At 37.3% G+C, this 23350-nt stretch overlaps 3 protein-coding genes across 9 annotated transcripts; 2 read left to right on the top strand and 1 right to left on the bottom strand.

Moving 5' to 3' along the window:
• Window positions 1–578: 578 nt before the first annotated feature.
• On the bottom strand, window positions 579–8380 carry LOC108724863 (N-acetylglucosamine-6-sulfatase). 4 transcript variants are annotated; one of them, XM_018451539.1, is made up of 10 exons: window positions 5977–6302; window positions 4948–5007; window positions 4666–4872; window positions 4258–4419; window positions 3776–3946; window positions 3252–3453; window positions 2206–2498; window positions 2014–2130; window positions 1783–1946; window positions 579–1053 (listed from the first exon to the last, which is right to left on the bottom strand). In XM_018451539.1, exons 1-10 carry the CDS (start codon window positions 6082–6084, stop codon window positions 891–893), a joined length of 1647 nt encoding a protein of 548 aa, XP_018307041.1. In that variant the 5' UTR covers window positions 6085–6302; the 3' UTR covers window positions 579–890. The 4 variants fall into 4 exon arrangements, with proteins under 4 accessions (XP_018307041.1, XP_018307040.1, XP_018307039.1 ...); XM_018451538.1 differs by lacking the exons at window positions 579–1053; window positions 5977–6302 and adding an exon at window positions 8310–8380 and having other exon boundaries at window positions 1708–1946; XM_018451537.1 differs by lacking the exons at window positions 579–1053; window positions 5977–6302 and adding an exon at window positions 6402–6548 and having other exon boundaries at window positions 1708–1946.
• A 202-nt stretch (window positions 8381–8582) lies between these two features.
• Window positions 8583–17104, top strand: Zn72D (Zinc-finger protein 72D). Of its 2 annotated transcripts, none has more exons than XM_018451535.1 (11): window positions 8583–8705; window positions 9045–9208; window positions 10145–10489; window positions 10998–11447; window positions 11576–12289; window positions 12368–12656; window positions 12732–12916; window positions 13950–14098; window positions 15425–15520; window positions 15612–15732; window positions 15994–17104. In XM_018451535.1, exons 1-11 carry the CDS (start codon window positions 8656–8658, stop codon window positions 16275–16277), a joined length of 2847 nt encoding a protein of 948 aa, XP_018307037.1. In that variant the 5' UTR covers window positions 8583–8655; the 3' UTR covers window positions 16278–17104. The 2 variants fall into 2 exon arrangements, with proteins under 2 accessions (XP_018307037.1, XP_018307036.1); XM_018451534.1 differs by having other exon boundaries at window positions 10887–11447.
• A 1890-nt stretch (window positions 17105–18994) lies between these two features.
• Ubi-p63E (Polyubiquitin-63E) lies at window positions 18995–22135 on the top strand. Of its 3 annotated transcripts, XM_018451516.1 has the most exons (3): window positions 19431–19649; window positions 19916–21115; window positions 21344–22135. In XM_018451516.1, exons 1-3 carry the CDS (start codon window positions 19635–19637, stop codon window positions 21980–21982), a joined length of 1854 nt encoding a protein of 617 aa, XP_018307018.1. In that variant the 5' UTR covers window positions 19431–19634; the 3' UTR covers window positions 21983–22135. The 3 variants fall into 3 exon arrangements, with proteins under 3 accessions (XP_018307017.1, XP_018307018.1, XP_018307016.1); XM_018451515.1 differs by lacking the exon at window positions 19431–19649 and adding an exon at window positions 18995–19103 and having other exon boundaries at window positions 19916–22135; XM_018451514.1 differs by having other exon boundaries at window positions 19434–19649; window positions 19916–22135.
• Window positions 22136–23350: the final 1215 nt, after the last annotated feature.

Here is a 23350-nt window from a genome sequence, read left to right as displayed (position 1 = left end):
TTATATATATATATTTTTTTAAATATATACAGGTCCCACAAAATTGATGATAAATATTTTAAAGACACGTTCTTTTTAACATTTTAAGACGAAAGATATATCTCTTATGTGTCTAATTGTAAGATATGTCTCTGAATATAAAAGATAAAAAGAATCTGTCTTTAAAATATTTATCATCAATTTTGGGATACCCTGTACATATTCAAAAGATACATATATAATGTAAAAAAATGGAATCATGTATATTATATATAAATAGTATTATGTAACATATACAGGGTGTCCCTTGTATGTATATGTACATACATATATATACAAAATAATATTTAGGAGATAATTAGAATATGTAAGAAACGAATATAATAAATATATGTAATTTATCCCATACACACAGATCATTATCTCAGTACATATTACAGCAACGTTGCAGCAATATTGTTGTAAATTTCTAGTGTTGTATGGAACAGTATGTATAATAAAAATCGAAATAAAAGAATTGACGCGTTTATATTTAACATTCTCTACATATTCATTTCTCTTAATTATTCATTTGTAATATAAAAATCACATCTTTCCGTATTGCTTTTCCATATTCACCTGTATTGTGCGCGAATCGAAATGGCTTATATCGCTTACACGTGAAATAATAGCGCGAGCAAGTTAAAGTATATCGAGTAGCGAGAATCATTGTTTCGCGTGCATCGCTGCAAATCCTCTGGAGGAACCAGAAACGTTTTAGCAATATAAATATGTACACGTCCGATATAGTCTCGCGTTCTGTCTTCGACGCTCGGCTTTTTTCCACCACCTCCTCCTCCCATCCCTGCTCCTTTTTCCTCCGCGAATATCGCCATTGCTATTCAGATATTCGAGACTCTCTCCGCGGGGCTTTAATAAAAATATTTGCTTAGAAAACAGTTCCGTCGCGGGGGGTGCGCCCCTCCCTCCCGAGCGCAAGGCGAGTTATTCTTATATCCAGATTCGCGGCGTATTCTCCGACGGCGATTTCCATAAATGCAATAATTCGAAATAAGACAACTTTCGGTGCTCTTACTTCCGACCTAGAATAGACAGTATATAGGGTGATTCTTAATTATACGTCAATACCTCAAGGGGTGAATTTAGAGCTAAAAATAAACTGAAAAAGTTGCACTAATATTGGTCGCTTAGACTGCAGTTTTCAAATTATAATAAATTATGCGTATATAATATTATATGATATAATATATAATTATAATACAATCATATACACACACATATATATATATATATACATTACACATGTAAACATATATATATTTCAATTATATTATTTTATTTCGAATAATACTTTAAATAGTTTAAATAATATTTGTATTTATGTAAATTTATCTTTTTTTCAAAAACAATTAGATAAGAACTTAGATGAGAGTTAAATTACATTCGAAAGATTATCATTGCTATTAGAACAAAAATTATTAGAATTATTTTTCATAAAAAAGGTAAGAATTAAATTCGTTTTAATTTTGCAAGAACTAATTCAATTTTTTGTAAGAAATAATTCAAATTAAAATAAGTTGCAATTTCAAAATTCAAAACTTCTTGATACTATAAAAAAACGTAATGTATATGCAAGAGAAAACAATTTAATTAAAAACAGAAATAAATTCATATGATTATATCTTAAAGCGTTATTCTTTTAATATAATATGATATGTAGTTTCACGTATTTTATTACACTTGATGTAACACATGTATAAGAACATCTAATATTAAGGATAGAAATTAATAAATGTATGCTACTCAGATTTATTTCCCAGTCCTGTGAGAACGCATTGTTCGGCCTGACATACCACCATTCTCTTAAGACGTTTTCTGAATCTGTATCTCAATTCTTTTTTCATAGTATATCCGATGTTCACCATTTGGTATTCGTCGATATTCATATCGTAAGCTTCAATGAATCTCTGAAGAAGATATCAAAGATTTGTAGTACACAAAACTCTTTCGAGTGTTAAAAGACGCGAATGGTACCTGATCGTCTTCGAAGATGCAGAAGATGTTGTTGAAATTCGGCGAAACGCGGCGAATGCAACTGAATGTGTTGTTCACAGCATCTTGACATTTGCACGCTAACTCTTCCACGCATAACTAAAAAGTAATTAACGTAGTAATTCAAAAAAACATAAATTTTGAAAAATAAAAATTTTAATACATGAGACTTGCCGTGATATTCAAATCGTCGCTTGGACAACCAGGCGATGGCTCGTTGGACCTCTCTCCTCTATATTCTATCAAAACGGTGCGATCTTGAGGTAAGTTACGATTTGAATTAAATAATGTCGTGCCGTCCGATGGATATTTCACGCCAGCTATGTTTAAAATCGTGGCGAAGATATCTACGCTGCTGACTGGCGCAGAAACCGTAGACAGCTCGATTCCGGGACCGGATATCAGTAACGGGACACGTATATCCGTTTCATAAGGTTGACGCTTATCTATTGGCATGCTGAACTGGCCTATTAAAAAATGCACTTTGTGTTAGAATAATAATGTATAGAAAATATATAATAAATATAGAATAATTATGTTATGAAAATATTATATATATATATTATTCTATATATAGAATATATATAGAATTATTTATTAGTACAAGAGCGTAATTTTAAAAATATATTTAAAAATTTAAAAATATATATAATGTATTATATATCGAGCTTCTAAAATTAGTAGAGCTTCCAAAATTTAAGATGGCTCTATCTACTGGAAGTACGACAAAAGCACGAAACCATCTCGTCATATAAATGATAAAGCGTGATCATTGCAATGATTGAATATGCACATCATTTATTAAAATATAGACATAAACAGTAAGGGATTCGGCCAATCATAGTACAGATCTACAGACCATAAGACAATAACATAACAAGCAGTAAAAAAAGATTGATTTGTTTACTCCTTATGTCTTAATGTATGTTTTTTGTGTATCTTAGGCCGGAATCCATAGTCCGGTCTTCTCAAGCAATATCTTAAGATGCTAATACGGCTCTCTGATTGGTTCACTAGCTTAAGATCATTTCGAATCTTGAGCACCATCTATGGATTCCGCCCTTAGTCTTAACAGTTCTTTGTTTCCTAACGTTCAGTGCCTAAGTAGGTTAATAACTGTCGCCTGATTCTTATGTTTAAGACCGTCTTAAGTAAAGTCGTAAGTTGTCTCAAATCAATGAAATAATAACGGATTGTATACCGGCCATTAAATCACTTACCAACGTGATATCCATTGTCGGAGGTGTAAATAAAGTAAGTGTCGTCTAAAAGATTTCGCTCTTCTAATAAATCGTGTATGTTCTTAACGAGTTCGTCTACCGCTAATAAGGTTTCCCATCTCGATCTGTATATGTCGTCCAATTTTGGTAATATATTGTCTGGCAAAGGGGTTGGACCTTTTCTAACTAGCCAATGTTTATCCTATTTTCAAAAATAAAACCCACCTAAGAATCTACATTTGGATTTTACATCCGAGGATAGAATTTTGTTTATAATTTTATATATCATGTATTTTGATGCGATCGACATTTAGTGTGACATTTTATTTATTTTATATACGTATATATGTGTATGTTCTCTAAAAGTTCTGATTCTTTAATTGCTTTCTATATTACATGGCATATAAAATTATAAATAGAATATCTTGATTTTTAGCATAAATTATATATATTATCTAAAATGATCTTTAAGAATCCGAGTTATTTTGAAAAAAATAATTATTACGTTGGATAAATGTTGTCACCTGATTCACGGGTACATTAAAATTTGGTGTTCTCTTTGCTTTTATGCCGATGTATTTATCCTTGTGTCTGACTGCAGGTATAAATGGCTCGTGAGGGGCTGGAGGTGCCAACACCATAAGAAAAGGTTGATCACCGGAGTATTCTTTGATAAAATCTACAGCCAGATTATTCTGAAATATATATATGTATATATATTTAATATAATATATATAATTGATTTTTTATTTGTTCTATTAATGAACAAAGTCTATAGAGTTCAAATAATTACAATAACAAATGAAAAGCTTTCAAATTCTCATATATGATAAAGAGTAAAAATGATGTTTGATTCACAGGTATAGTTTTAAACTTTCGTAAAAATGAGTAATTTTTTATAGTCTGTTCAAAGAGATGGAAAAATTGCAAATGCAATTTTATTCGCTACATTTGAATAAGACAAGATTTTTTTACAGTTGTATGTTGGAAGTTTTTGTATACTCACGATCACGTCGGTAAGGTAATCGTTCGAGCTATGACCGTACTTTCTTTCAGTACCGTTTATGGATAACGAATAATTGTAATACTTTGAGTTTCCTATAAGACCGGCCCACCAGTCCCATCCCAATGGTACATGAGCCGCACCGCCTGTTTTCTTCTTTCCATACTATCGTATGTGCATTAATTTATTTTAATTATCACAAATAATAATTATAGAAAAAAGTAAAAAGATTTTAAAATTCCATTTAAAAAATTTCAAAATCCAATTTTTACTTCGATTATTTTAGACCTCAAATTTCGAATTTAAAAAATCTTATAAAATTTAAATAAAATTATTTTTTCTTATAATCATTCGTGTGCATCGTAAAACGAAATTTTCTTTAATCGAAGAATCATTAAAGAGGGAATCTACCTGATTCAAATATTTCCCTGCGTAAAACGTTTTGTATCCGATGATATTTTGCAAAAGAGAGCCGAACGTTGTCGGCTCTTGTAATCGTCGCCATTGCGCGCTATTACAACCACCGGCAACAGAATTGTTTACCGTTAGATGAGTATGTTGATATCGCCCTGTTAAAATGGATGCCCGATTGGGACAACAAACTGGTGTGGCTACAAACTAAACGACGATTCTTTCTTTACACACCAAACCGAATAGAAATGATAATATAATTTCGGCATTCTTTATACTTACGCAATTTGTAAACGTGGCACCTCGATTTCCTATAAGATTTAGAGTATTTGTCATTGGCGTCTAAAATTATAAATTATATCAGGGTGAGTACACACTTCCAAAGTATAATTTAAACGACTATAATTGTTTTCTAATTAAAGTAATTGAAATCTTATTTTATTATTTTTTTACTTCTCCTCTGTAAAAGATCTTGCATTAATCATATGATAAAAATGATTTCGGTCAAATTGATTGTGATATTTTGTAAATTTATGAGATATAAGCAAAGTTTTTTTACATAAAACTAAAAAATGGATTGATCTGCTGTAGCATAAGTGTTAAAAAAAGTGCTTATATGCACTTCTTTAATGCTTTGTTAACACTTTTCAGGCTATGTGCGTTACCCAGTAAACGAGACTGGATTAAAATGGATTAAAATTTTTTTTTTATCCGAATGCGTATTTTAAATAACCAATACTTTTTTGGATTTATATATATATAATTGGATTCAATTGGATTTAATTAGATTCAATTGGATGCAATTGAATTGAAAATCTGCATTTCCTATTCAAAATTTTGAATTGAACAGTATTCACAGTGCACAGAAAGAACTGATATTATTTTTAGATTGAAAAGTATAGAGATATGCTCCATGCAATTCGTATAAATGAATAAAAATGCATTCAGGATTGAAAAGCATTCATTTTAATATATATTCGTGAATCTATATTTCTGAAAATCTGAATCCATTTCAAAATCCATTCTCGTTTGCTGGGTATTTAGGAAGTTGCGGTTCTAATCAGAGCATAGAATAATTTTTGATGATTTTGTCTAAGAAAATTTTTGAGTATCTCATAATCTGTAAAGTTAATTTGACCAAAGCCACTTTTACTGTGATTAGTTCAAAATCCTTTGCCGATACATTTTAAAATTAACTTTATCAATTTAATATATATATAGTACATATAATATATTAGAATAAATTTTTATTAATTTTATTAATCTTTATTTTTTTAACTAGTTTGAATAAAACAAAGTTAAAGACGCTACCATGCCACCTAGAACAGAATCTTGATCATCCGTAATAATTAGCACGATATTCTTCGATATCGAGAATGACAAACAATTGAGTAATAAGAAAAAGGATGCTAGACACATATTGATCTCCCGGTGAAATACGAAAGTAGTGAGTGGAAAAATCCGTGTTATAATTTCCAGCTGGCCGCGACAGAATTAAACGCCACCGTGTCTAATTGGCGTTTCGCCAGATCTTCTGAAAATACATGTATAATATACGGTAGTCTCAATTCTTAATCTCGCGCACAGTATACGGATGAATTGCGTACGTGATCGAAGCTACGAGATTACTGAGACTACACAATTGACTACAGTTACATGTTTATATCAACGTATTATTATTACATGATATCGTAGAATAGATTTGTTCTTTGTGGCTGAACACAGGGTACACTTACTGCACTTAAAATGGAATAGATATATATTTGAAGCACATGTATATTTAGTAGAAGTGAGATAGAAAATTTTAGTGTAGTTACTGCGACGAAAAAGGCACATCTTCAGGCCGGAATCAGACTACGCATTGAAGATTGAGGTTGAAGATTGAAGATTGAAATTTGACCAATTAGGACAAAGAAATTTTAGCTCCTTTCATTTCGATTGGTCAAATTTGAATTTTTCAATCTTCAATCTCAATCTTCAATGCATAGTCTGTCCGGCCTCAGACGCATTGAAGATTGAGATTGAAAAGTGAAGATTAAAATTTGACCAATGAGGACAAAGGGATTTTAGCTTCTATTGTTTTGATTGAATCAAATTTTAATCTTTCAATCTTCAATCTCAATCTTCAATGCATAATCTGATTTCGGCTTTAGGTTTGTTCGAGTCGCAAACTCTAAAGGAGCCTACAGACCAGAGCGGCGTAGCGGTGAGCGGCGAGCGGTAGCCCAATAAAAGCCATGCTTCACTAATGATGTCACGCAAAAGCGTGGCTCTCATTGGGCTACCGCTCGTCGCTCACCGCTGCGCCGCTCTGGTCTGTAAGCTCCTTAACATGCTCCTATCATAACTCCTACTCTATCAAGCACGTTCGAGTAAGTAAAGCCTTATCCCGGATCTACAATAGAGTTTTAAGCCTTAAGCCATAAGAAATGGGCGAATCACAGTCGATTATTCCCCTCGGAATCGACTATAATTGGTCAGTTTCTTACGGCTTAAGTCTTAAAACACCTATTGTAGATCCGGACTTAAACACAATAGACACAGGTAATAGGCACAGACAACAAGAAATAACGAGCCGTCCAATCAGAGCTCTGGGGTATAAGTTCGATATGATATCCCAGAGCTCTGATTGGACGGCTCGTTATTCCTGTTGCCTATGCCTAATAACCTGTGCCCATTGTGTTTCCAGCTTAAGAGCTATAGTAGAAGCATATTGGAACATGTTGGAGCATGCGACGCGACAAACATGCATGACTTTAAATTGAGATTGGATTGGAATTTAACTAATTAAATCAAAGTGCACTAAACTCGATATTAGTTTCCTTTTTTGTGATTGGTGAAAATTTCAATCCAATCTCAATTCTTATTGTGATCACGGCTTGTGTCCATTTCTATTGTCATTAGGCCTGTTCTTTTTGGCTGAACTTTTGCACCAGTTCATCTTTCTTCCTCTTTTTACCTCCTAGAGAGAAAAGGAAGAAAGATGAACTGGTGCAAAAGTTCAGCCAAAAAGAACAGGCCTAATGTAGATTAATTCTTAGAACTAGAAAAAGATGAAAAGTAAGTTAAATCCACGAGATTGAAATTAATCGGTAGAAAGTGGTGTTGAAAACGCGACAACGTCGATACTCCGGAAGTCAGTGACGTTGCGAAGGGACGACTGGCAGAGGGCGCCGGGGGATAAAAGTAGAAGCACTAGGAACATCTTCGGCGCTAGATCCCTACGCCTCCGGACACGCATACGGCACGGCGAACAAACGAGCGCGAGCGCGGCCGTTGCGCGTGTATCTCGTATCGCACGGCGACGCACGCACATACGCACGAACGAACGCACGTTTCTGCCAGCGGCAAGCTCGAAGCCCTATCCCCGCGCACGCCGTACGTATGTTCGATGCGCCACGTCGCGTGACGATCCCGATACGCGACCAGCCGCGAAATTATTATCGGAGCAAGTTCTGTTCTCCACGCTACCCACGCTCCACTACCCCCGGCATCCCGGAGAATAGCCGAGAAAGACACGCAGTAAGTTTGGTGAGATTCGATTAAGATCGCATATCGGTTCGGGCCGATCGTTACTCCTCGTAGGGGCGGGCCACATCGCGCTGCCGTTTTTCCTCTCTTTCATCTATCTTCGATACCTCTACCTCGTGCGACGTAGATCTCTGCTCCGGCGGCAGGCGGCTCCTCGCCCGCACGCCGACGCGACGGGAGCAGGCCGGGCAGACGGCAGGTAGCGCGGCGACGCCAGGTGTAGAACGCGCGGGCGCGCCGTGTGTCGTATTGTCGTAATTCGCGCGGAAGTACAGTTCTTCCGCCGCGCGCTGCCGGTTCTCTTGCGGAAGTGGCCGCTGAGGGCGCGCCGCTCGCGGCTCGCCAACCAATCGGCGCACGCGCCAGTACCGCCGCCGTTCTATCTTTCGAGTACGCTCGTGGCACGCCCTACGACTTCCTCCATTGTCCTTCTTTCCGAGATTCTCTTCGCGAGGAAGGATGGCTCAGAACAATTATTTCGGCTTTACTCACGGTGGGACGCAATATGGGTACGAAATCGTCTGCATTATCATTATCACTAAGTAGCTAGTGTTAAGTCGAGCGAGGATTCGTGGCCTCGAGCGCGTGCTTGCGATAGTGAAAAGACGTTCGCGTTTCCGACGGCACGCGTCTGAAAGGTACGGCCGGCTTGGCGGCCATTATTCTCGCCGCGAGAAATTAGCGTCCGATTCGAGCGTCTCCCCCGAGGGGCTTCCGATAGATTTTCCTATGGTACTAGTCACCGTCCGCGTTGCCCTTGCGTGTCGCATTTCCTCGCGCGAACGCTCGATGAACCTCCACAAGTCTGGCTGTGATAATTTTACTTTTTAACGTTGCTTCACGAATAGGGCGACCAGCGCCGCCGCATATCAGACTGGGCAAGCAGGATACGCGGTAACCCCGGCAGCTACCGCCGCCACGTACACTCAACGACCTGCTGCCGCTGCTGCGACCGGTTACGAGACGTACCAAGCAGCTGCTGCTGCAGCTGCAACCGGGACAACTTACGCAGGTAGGTTCTACGTGCGAATTCGGCATGGTCACGTTCGGCGATCGATCCCTTTATGAAAGAAATTTGAAATTTAAAAGTGTGTACTTATCGTAAACGTACTTTGTACGAAATTCCATCTCTCGTTGAATATAAACTTTTTTTTAAAGATTTGAACAAGTAACTATGAATATTATGGCAAAAAGTGCTGATCGGGTTCAGGTGTAGCAAGTGGAGCTATACTTGCACCCAGTTTCTTCTATATAAGTTTCTATGTGTTTCTTGTGGTACTGTAATCTACCATAGGCTGTATTCCATTCAACATTAGATAACAAGAATGAAATGATTCCATGAGCATTGTGAGTGTTAAACGGAGCACAATCATAGTAAACTGGAAATCTACTGAGACTTATAATGTATTCGATCCGACTCTGAATCAATGGTCTATTCTTTTTACATTTCTCGAATAGTTTAACTCTTTGTAAAAAGAAAGACCATTGACTCAGAATTGGGTCAAGTCAGTGAATTAAATACATTGTTAATAGATGTGCTTCTTTCAACAATTGGCTGATTGACTGCGGCCATAGCTCTATTCACGTTGCTTGAAATTTTTGCAATTAAAATGAAATATATTTGAGTGTTGAAAAGAAAGAAAGCAAAGATGCTGAATGCAAAAAATAGGATAACGCGAGCAGATATTGTATTCCAATATATACTACTACCAGTACTGAAAAAATATAATATACATAACATTGAATTGTAGATTTCGAATATTGTAGTGTATATTGGAACGTAGCCTGAAGAAGGACAGGAAATATTTCTATTTATTATACCTGTGTTACATTTGTTGTACAATAAACGTAATATTAGCTTTAAATAGCATTTTTTATTTCTTGTATATTATCAATAATGTAATTATTTTCAAGTACGATAATGTCTTGCAATACATGTTCCTTGCAGCTGCCAATCCTGGTACTGTAGCTCAAACTTACGACTACGGTTACGGACGAGCTGCTCCAGCAGCTACATACGACGCGACAAAAACCGCGTATTACCAACAACCAGCAGCAGCTGCAGCAACTTACACTACTACTGAAACACATTATCAGGCTGCAAAGCCTGCTTACAGCACAACCAGTGCTTATACTGGCACTGCTAGACAAGCCACTACTACTGGACAAGCTAAGACCTATCAAGCATCTGGTACGGCTTATCAGCAATCAAATCCTACACAGAGCGCTACTTATTCCTCAGGATACACAGCTCCAGCTACGCCTGCCGCTACTCCATCCACTGCAACAAATAGTAAGTGTGTTGACTTTTTCTTATACATTTATGTTTAAATATTTTCGGTCCTCTCTTGACCACTAACTGTGACGTAGAAACTAATAACATGAAATTGATCCTCTCACATACATATGAAAAATGCCAAAAAAAATTTTCAAAGCTCTGCTAGCATTCTCGATCATAATAACAATTTGAGGAGTTAGCAGAAGTTTAGAAATTTCATTTTATCTACTCCGAAGAATGGAGCACATTTTCGAGTACATCAGTTTCCCATCGGTGTTCGTCTTCGTGGAGTCTTCGTAGTTCGTCTTTTGATGCATCTTGAAATGAGTAATAGTAAAAGTTTTGTGCCGCGCGAAAATACGAATGGTTTGGGCCCCTCCAAAGTTTGAGGTTTCAATTTCATTTCCCTTAGAAACGGCGAGTACAACGTATTCCGGCTACGACGCAGCGCTATATAGCGCTGCGACTATGTATGTAGCCCAACAGAGTGCAAACAGCAATTCCACTAACCAGAAGACTGGAGGTTGGCAGGGCTACGGACGGAAGGGATTCGGAGCTGGCGGGGGAGGGATGAAGGCAATGCGGCCCAAGCAGCCTCCTAAGCCTCAGCAACTTCACTATTGCGATGTCTGTAAGATCAGCTGCGCCGGGCCACAGACATATCGTGAACATCTGGAGGGTCAGAAGCACAAGAAGAAGGAGGCTTCCTTGAAGGTGCCACAACAGCCCCCAGCGCGTGGAGCAGGCAACAGTCTTCGATGTGAGCTGTGTGATGTAACTTGTACTGGAAACGATGCCTACGCCGCTCACATCAGAGGTGCCAAGCATCAGAAGGTCGTCAAGTTACACACTAAACTTGGAAAACCTATACCAAGTGCGGATCCTACAGTTTTAAATCCAAAACCAGCTGCGAAAGCTGCGGCTGCTAAGAAGTCGACAGTGACAGCAACACCTAAAATCAATTTTGTCGCTTGTAAGTAAATTCCTACATTTTTTCATGTTATGAGAAATTATTAAAATCTAGTGATATTTTTCTATTAATATTTATAGGACTTACAAAGCATCTATATAATCTCAATTGCATTTGTACAAATGTTTCAGCTGGAAACTTGGGCACGGTGAATCAAAATCAAACTGCAGAGGTTAAGCAGGAAGAATCAGCTGTCGAAGAAGCCGTGGAAGAGGCTACGGGCGATGAGAAGGATATTCAACCGGTTGGCCAAGAATATATCGAGGAGAATAAATCTGAGGATGGAAAGATCATAAGTTTCAATTGTAAACTATGCGAGTGTCGATTCAACGATCCCAATGCCAAAGACATGCATATGAAAGGTCGCCGTCACAGATTTGCTTACAAGAAAAAGGTCAATCCCGATTTGATTGTTGACATGAAACCGAGCCTTAAACAGCGTAAGATGCTGGAAGAAAAACTACGTAGGCAACAAATGCGCGACGAGTATTTACGTCGCAGAGAAGAGATCAATCAATTGGGACCTATGGGACCCATAATGGACGAGGAAATGATATATTGGGAAGAGAGGCGCCGCTACGAGGAAGAATGCGAATATTTTGAATGGTATCGACGATATGGACGTGGATCAGGTGCCCCGCCGATGCCGCGTCCATTCCAAGGACCACCACCCATGATGTTATTCCCAGGTCCTCAAAGACGACCGGATTCATCCGACGACAAACATGTATTGGCGCATCATACAACTATTTATCCTAAAGAACAAGAATTATTGGCAGTTCAAAAAATAGTTTCTCACACCGAAAAGGCATTGAAGTTTGTGTCGGATGCTTTAGCTGAGGCTGGTAAGTACTTTTAAGCATTCTTTTTGTGCAAACTTTAAAACTATGGATTACACTGACGAACACGATTGTGTTTTACAGGTAAAAAGAATACTCCTGCCAATTCCAATGCTACTGCAGCTACTGTACAGGCTGGTACTCCGCAAACAAACGCTGATGCATTGAAGAAAGAAGAAACTGACAAGAAGAAGGCAATTACACCACAAAAGGAAGATGGAAGCGATGGGAATCTATTCTCATTTCAAAAGGAAAAAGAAGATTCCAGGATACTTCGTGGCGTTATGCGCGTCGGAAATTTGGCCAAAGGGCTACTATTATCTGGAGACAATCACGTTTGTCTTGTTGTACTATGTGCAGAGAAACCTACCAGGTATCTCAGATGATTTCCTTGCATACAGTAATCACGCGTATACATTGTAATTTACAAGATTATTCATTTTTATAGAACATTGCTCAATAAGGTTGCTGAGATTTTACCGGGTGAATTAAAGAATGTAGCTCCAGAAGAAACCTACAATGTTGGAAAGCATCCAGAATCTGCGGCTTTGACTGTCTCTGGGGGTACGGTTACCGTCAGCGTGACACTCACCAGCCCTCTGATGCGCGAGACACCCAAGTCTGCCGCAGCAGGTGATTTCATTGTTTCGTATTTTTATAGTGGCCAAGAAAAGGATAACTATGAAGGCGAAGCGGGGTTTTTTATGAAATCATGCACCTCTTTTATTTTCATGTCGTTTTCTTGATCTACTCTGCGATTTGTACATTTAGTTTGTTCTTTTCATGGCCCAGAAGATTTTCTGTAAGTTTTTTTAAGCACCAGGACGATGCGAGGCAGCCAAGGACGATTCGACGGTTGCCAGTGTACATACGCTCTAACATAAAAGTTCATTTCCTTTTCGATATAGCTGCGTGTCTTAGTGTGTCCACGACAGAGTCCTCTTTGTAGAATTCATTTTCAATTATTAAGAGTATATTACAAAACAAATACTCGAATGATATTGAGATAAATTTCGCAGAAAAAGAGCGTAAATATGATACGATTAGACGCCGGCTTCTTGTTGCGCGTTATATCATTTACAATAGCGATTTGTATATTTTGTCGAGAATGAATATTCGAACTATAGAATCTCCATCGACGAACGATACTAACGAGAGATTTCATTGAACGTGGACACGCTTGCGATAGGAGGAAACAACGCTGAGGCAATCTTAAAACTATGGACTTTTTGATCATGCATAAAAAAAGACAAAATATCCCTCTGACTGTTATCGAATGCTGTACGCACATTCTGCGATGTGCATTACATTACCTCTGAATCTTAATCGACCGTTCTATTGGCATCGGTGCTACCTACCTTTTAAGCGGATAGAGGTGACACTACCGATGCTGATAGGAATCGTCGGATGTTCTTAAGCGGCAGAAGAACCATCCGAGAAAGAACGTTTTAACGGGGGTGAACTCGGTGCATTGCAAACGTACTACATTCGATCAGGCTTATATTTCTTTTTTCACGTTGGCATCATTACGGTATAGCCCACAATATAAAGGTGCTTAAGTTGAAACGAATATTAATAGAAAGAGGGAATACCTAAAATCTCTGGGCATGATCAAACACTCTAAGTGTTGTCTAAGCGTGTTGTGCTTTCTTTGTTGAAATCTCAGATAATGGTGGACAGCAGCAGCAGGAAGCTGCTCAACTGCAAACAACGCCCGCAGCCTCCAGCGTGACGAAACCAGACCCACCAGATGTACTTCCCAAGGCTAAGTGTTTGGAAGCTTTAGCTGCACTCAGGCACGCGAAGTGGTTTCAGGTTTGAATCCATTAACTCTCAGTTCAAGAATTCGAATTGTTGGTGCCACATTTCTTGTTTGGCACTATATAACGAAGCATTTTCTTTTATTTTCTCCTGACAAAACGTGAAACGCGTGCAAATTGTCCTTTCTCTCTCTCTCTCTCTTAAAACAATTTTAATCAAAACAACAAAGAAAGAAAAAGAGAAAAAGCAGTCTTAGAAACTTCCAGCCTTGTGACGGTTTTATTTTTTATCATTAACCGACCTGTCGTTGACATGATTCTGTCTGAATTGCTTATTTGATCACGTTCGATGTTCGTCGTATCTATATCCGCTGAATTTTTAAACACACACCACGTCGGCTTTGTCCACTGTACCCTCTTTGGAGTTTTAGATTTTACATTTATGTTTCGGATCACGTTTATTGCCACCGTTTATGACCATACCATAATTTAGAACGGTCCGAAATAAAAATAGTTCCGAAATAACGGATAACAGTGGCATCGTCCGTACATGGAAGAGAAAGCTAATCACACATCGAACATGCGATCAGATATATTATCAGGCAAGAAATCTTGCAAGTAAGCAACATGTAAATTTGTATCTCGACAGTCACGCGAAAATGCTGCTAGATGCATTTACATCTGCTTTGCTTTAAATCTTCAACATCCAGAATAATAGGAACTGTACTGCGAGACGTCGCAATTCGAGTATAATTCATTTATGTCCTTAGAACGAATGTGATTTTCTTTATTTTCTTTACTAACGCAGACCTCGATTGCTTTACGATCAAGCGTAATTCATTATTCTGGATCGTCCTTAATGCGTTGTAGCCTAGGCTGCGTCTGTTCTAGGTCTGTCTTAACTTGAAAGCAAATCGACATATAGCATCAGTACAGCTTTTGTGAGATTATGTATTTCGTTCCATTTTTGTATTGTAACAATTTCATGTGCGTTAATTGCACAGCTTTGGAGATTAAAAGAGACAGACAAGCACAAACACACAGTAGCGCGTCATAAGTGTACCGGGTGTTTCTGTAGATTAGAGTCGAGTTCTAAAGTTATTCTAAGATGTGCACAGTTTTCCTTGAAACACATGAATTATGGCTTTTTTTTTAATTATTGCGACAGGTATTAACGTCTAGGAAAGAGTAATCGATAAACACCCGGTAATATTGATATGGGCTAATACTATTAGGGGCACTAGGCACGAGGCTGGGAGGATAGCTAAAGCCCACACAAAGCAATCGAAGGATAGTTTAGGCTGTCTTATCTCCAGAAGAGCCAGTGCATCTATTACGTATATTAAATCGTAGTTTGTAAAATGTTAATCCTGTTCAACAGGCTAGAGCTACCTCGCTGCAGAGCTGTGTTATGGTTATCCGTATTATGCGCGACCTGTGTAATCGTGTGCCAACATGGGGTCCGTTAAATCCTTGGGTTAGTATACGCGACGTATTATCTTCCATTAATTACTCGCATGTTCTCACGATTTTTGAATTCTCGATCATTCGATTTTCAATGTATACAGGCATTGGAATTATTGACTGAGAAAGTGATTAGCACCGCGGGAGGTCCCCTTAGTCCCGGTGAAGCCTTGAGAAGACTTCTGGAATGCGTAGCTGGAGGAATATTGTTACCGGGTAGTCCAGGTAATTTCTAAAATTCATTTTGTCATACCATGTTTCGATATTTTAATTTCCTATCTTCAAATGATGAAAAAGATGACGAGACTGAGCGTATTGTGGAGCTGGTTTTCGAACTCGAGTACAAGTATTTTGTTCTCCTGTATCATAATCATGTCTTCCGCGATATGCGCAGATGATATGGCAATCTGATAAAAATTGTAATTGTACTGTTGATCGAAAGATAACGTGCGGAAATCAATGTCGATTATAATCTCTTCGTTTTAGGATTATCCGATCCGTGCGAGAAAGAGCCAGTTGATGCAATAGGAAGCATGACGTCCCAACAGAGAGAAGATATTACTTCGTCGGCGCAGCACGCTTTGCGATTAGTGGCATTCCGCCAGATTCACAAAGTCCTAGGTATGGAGCAATTGCCGCCGCCGAAATTCAAGGGACGATTCGCTCGCAAACGAAGACGCGATAACAGCAACGGAGAGGGTACAGATAGCGAGGCTTCGAAAAAAGATAAAAAGGCGGAAGAGATCAAAATGGAAACAGATTCCAAGTAGAAGATCTACCAAAAGATTCGTATTTGCAATACGAATTATCTATTAACTTATCTAGTATAAGGAAGCAGTTTCTTTTCCCGCCGTGTCAGTTGCTTGTTTAGGAGGAGAGATGTCTTCGGATAAGGACAATTTGAAACTAGGCTGATGCTTGTCATGATTTTTAGAGTACGCGCAATCTGAGGAATGATAGGATTATTATAATAAAGATATAAGACGCGTTTATTAAGCTGTAATAGCGGGCGCTCTTTGTCTCTACGTCTCTATTATGAGCTGTTTACTTTATGGCAATGATTTATTTCCTACGATGTATTTAATCTGTAATAGGCGTGTCACAAAATGAAGGTAGCGCTATATTAAGGAAATCTCGAGTTGATCGCTAATTTTTTCAGACTGATACAATTCTGTTAATTCTGATATTAGATTTGTCTCGACGAAACTGACGGACGCGTTCACTGAATTTAAATCAGCTAGGCTGATTAACCATTTATCGGTTATAGAAAATACACAAGAATTTAAATGAACGTGTGGTAAGACGACGACGAACGTTTATAAGTTTGAAGTTCAAGAGTAGGCAATAGATTGTATTGAGATTTTGTGTGTATGTTGTGTGTGTAGTCGGTACGTGTAGAAAATATTATATCCTTTCTCTCTCTCACACTTCTGCACAAAGTGACAACTATTTACGATATATGCTATTGTCACGTACGTGACTCACGCAGAAAATAGCGCCAATATATTTATAACTCGATGATTTGGATGCTTGATGATTATCCGATGCGGAGAAAGTGCACGTGTTAACATTTTTTTAATACATAATATTATAAATTGTTTCATTTACAGAATTTCAAGCGACCCAGTCGAGTTAAAACTTTGACGTTTCAATTTTTAGACATTACCTCCTCATTTAAGTGAATTTATTCTGACTTGTGTAGACTTTCTGTTCTATTTTTGAATGATCATTGAATAAAACGAACATGTGTACGACGCAACTGTGAACTCGTTGATATTTCTGACTGAAAGAATTAACAATTTCCTTGATATTACTGTTCCTTTCCTTTTCCAACTTCAATGTTTTATTTACGAAAAAATTCAATACGTACGAAGTAATTCGAATTTGAAGGCGAAAGCCAATAGTGTGCACCTGCAGTTTATTTTTTAGTTATTGTTTTTCGAACCCGCAAGTCGATTGTGTATCTGAAATAAAATAAGAATTACAAAAACAAGCAATTTCACTAGAATATTTATAATTTCATTAGTCGATACTTAGTGAGTTATTTCTATAATTTTCACCTCGTTTCGAGATACACATTGACCTTCTAAAGTATCTTTAAGTATATGTATTTTTTTATGTTCCAGTTTTATAAGATTCTTGCGTCAAACTGGTTGATTTTTACAAGAGAAGAACATTCTTTGAAGAGCATGTTTTTTTACTTCGAAAACAAGAACGAACGTTTTCTGAGAATAATCTTAATGATCGATATGCATAACGTGTTATCTACTTTGTTTCTACCTTATTTTCGTGCACGGTTAGTATTGCATCAGTCTGCGAGTCATTGAAATTGCGACGTTATGTTTATGACTCGGCAATTCTGCGAATTAAATTTTGCGAGGTCGATTTATACAACGAAAAGCGAAAATAGAAATCTCTCTTAGAGAAACAATACTCGAACAATGAATGTTCAGCGAGCATCCCGGTATCCATCGAAACCGTTTCGTTCCTGAATATTATATTAAAGGAGTAATTCATCGTGTTTAGTCACAAATATCTTTTGACAAGGACATTTTTTTATAATCAACTTATATTTAGAGAATGCATCATTTTGCGTCATCAACGTCTTATTTATAATATATAAATAAACGTGATAGATAAATGTGAGAATCGTTTTCGAAAGCTGAGCTCAAACAGGAAATTATAACTGTTTCGGTTTCTGATAAATGGGGACAGATGTATGTACAAGGTGCTGTAAAATTAATCGCCTCTCTCTCTCTCTCTCTCTCTCTCTCTCTCACTTTCATTATTAATCCATTAAAATTGAAATGAAAACGCAAATTCTAAACAGCAATTAAAACTTGATTTTTTTTAATTACCAAAAATATTGATAAATAATCGCCTTAAATGCGCTTTCAAATGCTCTCTCAAATTTTCTGTTGAACATTACACGTTCAATATTCACGAAACAATTTGTTCGCACTTTTCGATCACGTATGTACTTGATATATGAAATTTTAAAAAATCGACAAATTGATCTTTAAATTATGTACGCAGTTGAAATGCTCGATTTCCGGATCGTCGACGAAATTCGCCACAATTATTGAATTATTTATTAATAATTGAATTGTTATTTCTGGCGTAAAATTAATTAATTTTAGGTTATTCTCTCTGAATATATTCGTTTAAAATATACTTCATATTACTCTTTCATAGCCTATCAAAAATATATAATAGTTTAAAATGAGGTGATTCATTTTGCAACGCTCTGTACATAATATATAACACTAGAATTACGGAGAACCACGCAGAAAACTCTAGAGTGTTCTTTGTCGCCATTGTTGCCAAGTCAGTACGCGAGGTCTGCGTCAGTCCGCATATCATACGTCATACCGATTAATGACGTGCGCAACTAGCGAGCCAATCGGCGGTCGGCCAATCGGATACGAGTATGCATTATTCGCAGTCGTACGTGATTTCGTGGTATAAAAGCAAGGCTCGTGACGCTGGCGCTTTCAATAGTCACTGTGAATTGGAGCAGAGAAGAGCGTTTAATCTACGACAGTTGCCAAATCGTCTTGCGTGAGAACACATAGCTAGAAGCTTTCAAACAGAAGGTATGTTCATTATACTCGCCGATATACTAATTCTTGGTTTTGGAATTTTTGCCCTTGGCCGGAAAATGGACTTATTCGTGCAAACGAGGCACAGTAATAATGGATAGTAATAATGATAATACGAGGCATAGTAATAATGGATAGTAATAATGATAATCATGGAATTTGTCGGATAGCCGTCGACACGCTACGTTTAACAAGAAACGCGTCATAGATTCGTATGAGTCATTTCCAAATGTGTATTTCACATGCGCACATTATTGATTGTTTCAAGCCTGTTGGCCCTGTTGCTAGGCGGACTAGATTGTGGGATTATTTTGATTGGCGTTTTTTATTGAATCGGTACATTCCGAAATTGAATCGAAAAGTCGTTTTGTATCCGCATCAAAGTGAGAAGCATGTAGGAAATGAGCAAAAAATCGTAGAAATAATCCAGTATTTGTCATTACGTTTTCTCGGAATAATATGGCGTCATACGCTTAGTAACGAGCAATGACGAGCAACTAAAACCAACTAAAATGGCGGCCTTCGATGTTACTGCGTCATGTAAGCAGCTGTGATCTGCAAACATCCAGCTTTCTCAGTTTCGTGGTTCTAATATAATTTTGTATACGGCTTATCTGAATGTGTGATTTAACCTTTTTTTTTTTTAAGATCTGTCTAAATCTAAACTTGTTTTTTTATCCGTGTCCTTCGAAGTGTCCTCATTTTGTTAAATAATTAGAATCGATTTATTTAGATAATTTTTTATATGTATGATATTTAAAAGATAACCGTCTATATGAAAATTTGATTTTGAAATTTTATTATAGAGCACTATGCAGATTTTCGTGAAGACATTGACCGGGAAGACCATAACCCTTGAAGTTGAAGCTTCTGACACCATCGAGAATGTAAAAGCAAAGATCCAAGATAAGGAAGGTATCCCACCCGATCAGCAGCGTTTGATCTTCGCTGGAAAGCAGCTTGAAGACGGACGTACCTTATCCGATTACAATATTCAGAAGGAATCCACTCTCCATTTGGTCCTCAGATTGCGTGGTGGAATGCAGATCTTTGTCAAAACCCTGACAGGAAAAACCATCACGTTGGAAGTCGAGGCATCTGACACGATCGAAAATGTCAAAGCAAAAATTCAAGACAAAGAAGGAATCCCTCCAGATCAGCAGAGATTGATTTTCGCCGGAAAACAGCTTGAAGATGGCCGCACTCTTTCTGACTACAACATTCAAAAAGAATCCACACTGCATTTGGTTCTCCGTTTACGTGGTGGTATGCAAATTTTCGTCAAAACATTGACCGGAAAAACCATCACGTTGGAAGTCGAGGCATCTGACACGATCGAAAATGTCAAAGCAAAAATTCAAGACAAAGAAGGAATCCCTCCAGATCAGCAGAGATTGATCTTCGCCGGAAAACAGCTTGAAGATGGCCGCACTCTTTCTGACTACAACATTCAAAAAGAATCCACACTGCATTTGGTTCTCCGTTTACGTGGTGGTATGCAAATTTTCGTCAAAACATTGACCGGAAAGACCATCACGTTGGAAGTTGAGGCATCTGACACGATCGAAAATGTCAAAGCAAAAATTCAAGACAAAGAAGGAATCCCTCCGGATCAGCAAAGATTGATCTTTGCTGGAAAACAGCTTGAAGATGGCCGCACACTTTCTGACTACAATATTCAGAAGGAATCCACACTGCATTTGGTTCTCCGTTTACGTGGTGGTATGCAAATTTTCGTCAAAACATTGACCGGAAAGACCATCACATTGGAAGTTGAGGCATCTGACACGATTGAGAACGTGAAAGCAAAAATTCAGGACAAGGAAGGAATCCCTCCGGACCAGCAGAGGTTGATCTTCGCCGGAAAACAGCTTGAAGATGGCCGTACCCTTTCTGACTACAACATTCAAAAGGAATCCACATTGCATTTGGTTTTAAGGCTTCGCGGTGGTATGCAAATTTTTGTCAAAACGCTCACCGGTAAGACAATCACTCTGGAAGTCGAAGCGTCGGACACGATTGAGAACGTGAAAGCAAAAATTCAGGACAAGGAAGGAATCCCCCCGGACCAGCAGAGGTTGATCTTCGCCGGAAAACAGCTTGAAGACGGTCGCACACTTTCAGATTATAACATTCAGAAGGAATCGACTTTGCATTTGGTTCTTCGTTTACGTGGTGGAATGCAAATTTTCGTCAAGACATTAACAGGAAAGACCATCACGTTGGAAGTTGAGGCGTCGGACACGATCGAGAATGTCAAAGCCAAAATTCAAGACAAGGAAGGAATCCCTCCAGATCAGCAGAGGTTGATCTTTGCCGGAAAACAGCTCGAAGACGGCCGTACGCTTTCTGATTATAACATTCAGAAGGAATCTACCCTGCATTTAGTTTTGAGGCTTCGCGGCGGTATGCAGATTTTTGTCAAGACTCTCACTGGTAAAACTATCACACTGGAGGTTGAGGCTTCGGACACGATCGAAAACGTGAAGGCGAAAATTCAAGATAAAGAAGGCATTCCTCCCGATCAGCAGAGGTTGATCTTTGCCGGAAAACAGCTCGAAGACGGCCGTACGCTTTCTGATTATAACATTCAGAAGGAATCTACCCTGCATTTGGTTTTGAGGCTTCGCGGCGGTATGCAGATTTTTGTCAAGACTCTCACTGGTAAAACTATCACACTGGAGGTTGAGGCTTCGGACACGATCGAAAACGTGAAAGCGAAAATTCAGGATAAAGAAGGCATTCCTCCCGATCAACAAAGACTGATTTTCGCGGGCAAGCAGCTAGAGGATGGACGGACTTTATCCGACTATAATATTCAGAAAGAGTCTACACTTCACCTTGTACTTCGACTTAGAGGCGGAGATGTCTGATTCCATTGTGATCTCTGCTAAAGTATCGCGTTATATTAAATCGTTCAATTATATTATAATAAATTCTATTCTGAGTTTTTAATTTTATTAATCCTCACATGCAATTCTTTCGTAGGAAATCTTGAATAAAGAAATTAATTTTACGTACTATAATAATGTCTTGTTTTTTTACAATCATATGATTCCTTATAATAAAACTATCAATAATAAAATATTAACATTTGTGTTTTTATTAAAATTTTCTTGAATCTTTATTAATATTTGTATAAATTGAACTTAATGTATATTTCTAATAGAGAACTTTTTCCATAAGCTTTATTTGTTCTTTAGCATTTATAGTAAGAGTATATAAACAAATAAATAATTTAACAAAGTAATGACTGTTTATACTTACAGTCTGTTCAGTTCAACTTCTACTGATATCTTTCCTTTTTTTTCCAATGGAAAGAAAAAGAAAAATAAACAATGCGAGAAGATCAACTGAAAAGAATAGACTATATATCTTTCTTTTCCCGATAAAAAGTTGCTTATTTAGTCTTCGTTTTGAAATAAATACACCTGTCAATGATTTGTAAAAACTATCCGACATTCATAATGGCAGATTTTTCATAAAAACTTTCCTTTTTCACTAACTGATGGCGCCACTAGGTCTTCTTTCCATGAGGATGACTGATCCGCACTATTTGCGTTTATTAGCAAATTCATGGACTCGAGCTCACTATGTTGCTGATTCCCGTGTACATTTATACAGTGTATTTAATTATACATGCACTACGTTTTTGTAAGTAACAATATGCAATTTAAAAGAGAGAAAATTATAAAAATGTACTGGGTTAATTTGTATACATGTTCGATATAAATGGAATCAAAAGCGAAATATTATATTTTTGTTTTCATTTTCTTCTGAAGAATTTAAAACATAGTATTTTTAAATCAATTTGTCTGAGCCTTTGGAAATTAGAAAATGACAATTTTACAAAAATAATTTAAACTTGAGTTTTACAAAATATATAAATAATTAATTGCATCAATATAACGCAAATTTTTATTTTAACAATTGTATTTTTGTAAATAGACTTAATAAAGGAAATTTTTGATAGTACTTCACCTTGTACTTCGACTTAGAGGCGGAGATGTCTGATTCCATTGTGATCTCTGCTAAAGTATCGCGTTATATTAAATCGTTCAATTATATTATAATAAATTCTATTCTGAGTTTTTAATTTTATTAATCCTCACATGCAATTCTTTCGTAGGAAATCTTGAATAAAGAAATTAATTTTACGTACTATAATAATGTCTTGTTTTTTTACAATCATATGATTCCTTATAATAAAACTATCAATAATAAAATATTAACATTTGTGT

This window comes from Mycetomoellerius zeteki, unplaced genomic scaffold (assembly GCF_001594055.1).
Source record: "Mycetomoellerius zeteki isolate Tzet28-1 unplaced genomic scaffold, Tzet1.0 scaffold311, whole genome shotgun sequence".
Lineage (NCBI taxonomy): Eukaryota > Metazoa > Arthropoda > Insecta > Hymenoptera > Formicidae > Mycetomoellerius > Mycetomoellerius zeteki.
The sequence above is the reverse complement of the archived record's forward strand: the minus strand, read 5'-3'. Positions and strand labels throughout refer to the sequence as shown.

Coding starts and splice junctions, on each gene's coding strand:
- LOC108724863 (XM_018451539.1), bottom strand. CDS start 6,084: ATGTGTCTAGCATCCTTTTTCTTATTACTCAATTGTTTGTCATTCTCG. Junction 5,008..5,976: donor ATTCTGTTCTAGGTGGCATG/GTAGCGTCTTTA, acceptor TTATAATTTTAG/ACGCCAATGACAAATACTCT. Junction 3,947..4,257: donor ATTACCTTACCGACGTGATC/GTGAGTATACAA, acceptor TATATATTTCAG/AATAATCTGGCTGTAGATTT.
- Zn72D (XM_018451534.1), top strand. CDS start 8,656: ATGGCTCAGAACAATTATTTCGGCTTTACTCACGGTGGGACGCAATAT. Junction 9,209..10,144: donor AACCGGGACAACTTACGCAG/GTAGGTTCTACG, acceptor TGTTCCTTGCAG/CTGCCAATCCTGGTACTGTA. Junction 14,099..15,424: donor GGCACGCGAAGTGGTTTCAG/GTTTGAATCCAT, acceptor CCTGTTCAACAG/GCTAGAGCTACCTCGCTGCA.